Source organism: Bidens hawaiensis, unplaced genomic scaffold (assembly GCF_021521415.1).
Source record: "Bidens hawaiensis isolate Kalapana, Puna unplaced genomic scaffold, B.hawaiensis_p1.1 tig00049955_1, whole genome shotgun sequence".
Lineage (NCBI taxonomy): Eukaryota > Viridiplantae > Streptophyta > Magnoliopsida > Asterales > Asteraceae > Bidens > Bidens hawaiensis.
The window spans coordinates 111,407-116,572 of NW_027498959.1; the positions used below are offsets into that span (position 1 = coordinate 111,407).

A 5,166-nucleotide genomic window follows, 5' to 3' on the forward strand; every position below is an offset into this window, starting at 1 on the left:
GGTTATTTTGATTATCTTATCAAAATTTAATAAACAATTTTAGCGTGCATCTATTCTAAAAACCAAAGGTGAAACGGGTGAATGAACATGCATAAGTAAAATTGTTAATCCTTAAAACTAAAACTTGAGTTACAAGAATTAAAATGCACTATTAGAGTATCAAATCAACCAGCACATGTGAAACTTAATTGTACATAAGACCAGAAACCCGGCCTAACTGTTAACCAAAACGAGACAAGAAGAGTAACTTATATGTTACTTTTATTAAATGACGGCAACATGGATATAATAATATCATCTTTGGAGAGTTGAGAAAAAGATTTCACTTCATTACTCGCATTCTCTATATCACGACTATATTGATCGGCATGGCTACTCATGTCTTGAATGGTCTGTGACACCTTACGGATGTTGTTCTGCAGCTTATCAATTACACTCAACACCTCCTCCTCATTCTCTTGGGTAAAACAACTATACCCACTCATCTTTTTCATCAACACTTCTAGAAGAATTCCATTCTCATAAAAGTTTGAGATCTGCAACTCATGATTATAATGTGTGTTCGTTATTTCAAACCATCCACTATCCGTGTAATATTGTATCTTATCAGTAAAAGAATTGAACAGATGTAACCATAGAGAACTCAAAGCTATGTCTTTCTTCTTTTTCGGACGTTTACAATCACCCATAAACGCAGCCATCATGCACATAACACCTGCAATCATGAAGCTTGATATTTTAGCCAACACCTTTCCTTCCTTGATCTTCTTCCTTATCAGTATACCCTCTGGCTCAAACTTGGTTCCGGTACCAAGATTGTTTTCGATGTAATACAGGAGGTCAAAAGTTCTCCTACAAACAGACAAAAACATTTTGGTAAACTTATTAGAAAATTCCACACTTTTAGCAGCTTCAAGATCATTGAGCTGCTGTAGTATCTCTTTACAACCGTAATTCATGTTAGCTCTACTTTTCACCACAAATTGCTCCAGTACCAACTTTACACTCGACCACACATTGTTTATGTCTTTCACTGACTGTATGAAATCTTTGTAAAGTACCGAAGCTCCAAGATTGATTACATAGTAACAATAAGTATACTCTTTATAAGTTTCTCTCGTGAATACACCAAAGTGTCTGAAAAATTCTTGGTTGATTTCAAGTAGAGGTTTAGTGATTTGGTATATGCCATCCAAGGAATCTTGTTGCGTCCCGTAGTCAACAATGAAATCTACCATCTTGCGGGTATGGTGATGGAGATCTGTATCATATGCACAAGCAGCTATATAGCCTTGGTAAGACGAGGGAAGATATTTAGCTCTACGGAAACCTTTCCCCACCCTGATCCTAGATTCTCCACGACCCATCAGGCGCATTATGTAATCATTACGTATAACGCTGACACCAACTTTGGTCACATGTAAATTGCTATCTGCAATAAATTGATTCAGAATCTATTAGTTCAAACATATTGTACACCTTGCATTGCACAAAGACATCATATTTAGTTTTTAATGTGACTGACCTGGCTCCACGCTAAATGAAACATCAAAATTGCTGCTTTGACTTGATCCTACAGTTCTTTGTATATCATCAGCTACCGTCAAATAAAAAACCAACTGTGTCTCTGACTCTGCCATCAAGTAGTTGATAGGGACGGGTATTTCCACATCTTTTTCCCCAAGATGAATATGAGCTGTTACCATGTATTCAGCTTCCATATAGTCATCAACATAGTTGACAGATATAACAGCACATATGGCAACTCCTATCCATGGACCTTCAAGAATCATACCTCCGGAACCTGGCTGCACTAACCCAGATGGGATTTTACTTCCAGCACCAACTATCTCAAATACAGCTTCAGGTGTCAACCAAAATTTCTTCCGTAGCTACATAAATGACAATCTTAAGTATTGATTTACTATATTTACATTTTTATTGAAAACAAAAAAAAAGTACTGATGAAAAGTCTGGAGAGAGAGAGAGAGAGATGACTGACCTCAAGATAACTGTTTAGTATTTTCTCTACTAGATAATTGCCCTGTTTGTTCACTGACAGGTTGGGACAGTTCAAACATGATACCGTTGGACGATTGTTGTCACATGATGCATGGAATTTAGATGGATCGACTCCTTCTGCGGACACATAGTAATTGAATCTACTTCGCGGTCCATAATTCTTGTCCTCATCTACTAATGAAAGCTTTGGTAATGACTGAAGCCGCTTGCAATCATCCAAAAAAAGCATTCTCAGTCTTGAAAGGAGAGCAATAACTTGCAGGCAGGGAAATAAATTCATTTCCAGATAGATCCAAAGTTATTAAGCAACATAACAAACCAATACTATCGGGAACCGCATGTAGATTGCAATAACTTAGATCTACATTATTTAAACCTGATGATAATGTATTCAGACTAGGGTTAAAAACGCATCCCTTTTGAAAGACGGGCAGCATCTACTTACATGCAGGAGTCTTAGTTTTTTAAAACGGTAGATAAAAGATGGAAGCTCTTCAATAAAGGTTCCACTAGCATCAAGATTCCTTAAATCACTCATTTTCTCCAAGTTATCTGGTAATTTCTTGATTCTAGTTTCATCCACATACAGATACTTTAACCGCCTCATGTTCTTTCCCAAACTCTGGAATACATTCAAGTTTTGAGCAGCCAGAAAGAAGAAGTGCCTCAAGAGATTCCATTTCCATACGACTTCTCCCAAGGTTTTCAAGACATGTACAACTCTTGAGATTCAAGTAGCGTAGCCTTTTATGAATAAGAACTGATTTGTGCAGGCTTGCTAAATATGTGCAACCTTCAAGATTTAGGCTCACAAGATTCCATGTTGACGTCAAGTCTGGAATTTTGGTCAGTCTATTTGACAGACTGAGATTTATAGATCGCAAATTAGGCAGCTCCTGTTGTAAAAGAGGGAAACTGTGAGATATCTACATGCAAATAACGACTGAGAAATTTGGTAACTAGATATACAAACAATTACTTACCAAATCATTCTTCCAAAGTGTTCTCAGTTGGCTAGAACACATTTCAAGTTCATAAATTTCTTTTGGTTCAAACATTGAAGGCAAGGACTTTAAAGAACATCCATACCATTTTAGAATTCTCAGATCACTGGAAAGATAATTAAGTCCTTCAGGGAAGTGTACATTACTAAATTTGATGAATTTTAGTTTCCTCATCTTCAAGAAACAAAAAGGATCGGTAATGCGAACACCCACTTTGCCCTTAGACGGCTCTTGGTTAATGACTTCAATAGTTTCTGTTCCCTGTACAAACAAATTCAAAAACAGAGTTACTTATAAACTTATTTCTCCCTCTGCTGTAGAAGATTTCATGTTGGTGACTTAAAAGTGTCAAAAAATCATGTATTACATGAGTATTTAAAGTTGTAGTAAATTCTGATTTGCAAAACTACATATGGACTCAACTTTCTAGGTTTACACATATAAGACAACTAAAAGTCAATATAAATCCTACCCGAATGTAGTCAAAAGTATTTCCTAGTAAGCTGTTAACTAACCTTTCGTTTGGATGAGAGAGTATCTGTGATATCTTTATTATACTTGATTGCAATCTGCTTTTGTGATTCCCTGCGAAGAATTTCCCAACACATATGTTGCAGAAGATCATGCATCCACACGCTTTCATCAGGATTGATAGTTATGAGACTCTTGTTAATAAGATCAGTAATCCCACGCTCAGAGTACAAACCGATATTCCTTAGTATATCTTTTACCAAATCTTTGTTTCTTCCTTTCAAGAAACATGCAATATATATGAAGACATATCGCTGATTTTCATTCAGTCTTGCATAAACTACTTCAAGCCTTCGAAGAACTCCTTCCTCAGGATATACTTTAAGCATCTTCAACGTATCTTTCCAATATTTTTTTTCATTATTCCCGCACAATAGAGACCCATAAACATCAAGAGCTAATGGAAGACCGCCAGCAAGCTTCACAATTTCGTTAGACAACTTTTCAAAACCATGTGGAGGATGGCTTTGTTTGAAGGCCGACTGACAAAAGAGACCAAGAGCTGCATCCCCTTTCACTTCCTTACAAAAATATATATCACTTATTTTATGTGAATTCAGCAGGTCTCTGTTTGTTGTGGTTACTATGATTCTACTGCCAGGTCCAAACCACTCAATCCCCCCAGCTAAGTAGGTCAACTGGTCAATATGATTCACATCATCCAATATGATTATAACCTTTAAACCACGTAGCTTTGTTCCCAATAAAGTTTGCCCATCATTAACATTCGGAACACGAATGCTTTTCTCCATTAAAAGGTCATCAAGGAGTTTCTGTTGTAATTTGCGTAGATCAGTACTATCATTTTGTTTGGAAATGTCCTTGATGTTTTCAATGAGACTACTTTTGTCAAACTTATTTTTGATGTCCTTATAGACAGCTTCAGCTAGAGTAGTCTTACCAATTCCACTCATCCCACAGATTCCTACAAAAAGAACTTCACTAGACTCCATTCTCAATAACCTTTTCACTTCATCGACTCGTGACTCGATTCCCACTGGACTATTAGCAAGATCTATTTGTACTGTATCTTGCCCTATGTCCCTTAAGATTTTTCTGACAACTTTTCTTATGATTTTCGCTTCGTCCCTGCTGATAATCAGACACGAGATTAGATAAGCTATGCTAAGATTCTTATGTTCTAAAACTTCTGCCAATTTAATTACAATGATAGATATATGCCAGAAAAGAAAAGCTAGCTAGGACTGCTACCTGTGTTGTGTCACCTCTAATCCCGAGATAGCCCCCACTTCTCTAAAAGCAGCTCTCCATGTTTCCACTTTTTGTGGTGCAACTTCAGGATCTTTTTCATGATTGGCAAATCCTTTTTCAAAGCATTTGCTTTGACGACGCACATCCGAGGGAGATACATGGTAAAAAATAGGAATAACCTTCAGCCTCCCTTGTTTCACGCAATCAGCAATCTTTGCGACTTCCTCCAAACACCATTTTGATGTTGCATAATTGCTGGATAAAATCACAATAGCAATTCTTGATGTTTCTATGCCCTCTAGGAGCTTGGAAGCAATGGGAGTCCCAATCTCAAGTGCCTTGTCATCTTTGTAGGCTGTAATTTCATTTCGTGTTAAAGCATCATATAAATGACTGA

At 36.9% G+C, this 5,166-nt stretch overlaps 2 protein-coding genes across 3 annotated transcripts; both read right to left on the bottom strand.

Annotated features, from left to right (window-relative positions):
* Positions 1-206: 206 nt before the first annotated feature.
* LOC143598342 (uncharacterized) lies at positions 207-5,147 on the bottom strand. 2 transcript variants are annotated; one of them, XM_077076577.1, is made up of 3 exons: positions 3,477-5,147; positions 2,003-3,331; positions 207-1,892 (listed from the first exon to the last, which is right to left on the bottom strand). In XM_077076577.1, exon 3 carries the CDS (start codon positions 1,374-1,376, stop codon positions 249-251), a length of 1,128 nt encoding a protein of 375 aa, XP_076932692.1. In that variant the 5' UTR covers positions 1,377-1,892; positions 2,003-3,331; positions 3,477-5,147; the 3' UTR covers positions 207-248. The 2 variants fall into 2 exon arrangements, with proteins under 2 accessions (XP_076932692.1, XP_076932693.1); XM_077076578.1 differs by lacking the exon at positions 3,477-5,147 and having other exon boundaries at positions 2,003-3,427.
* Positions 2,598-5,124, bottom strand: LOC143598339 (TMV resistance protein N-like; the record flags this gene model as incomplete). Its single annotated transcript, XM_077076575.1, has 4 exons — positions 2,598-2,948; positions 3,006-3,287; positions 3,542-4,646; positions 4,770-5,124. Coding segments are annotated over 4 exons (2,093 nt in total), but the record flags the coding sequence as incomplete, so codon positions are not given.
* Positions 5,148-5,166: the final 19 nt, after the last annotated feature.

Bases quoted from the DNA above. Each gene is read 5' to 3' on its own strand.
- LOC143598342 (XM_077076577.1), bottom strand. From the start codon at position 1,376: ATGCGCCTGATGGGTCGTGGAGAATCTAGGATCAGGGTGGGGAAAGGT.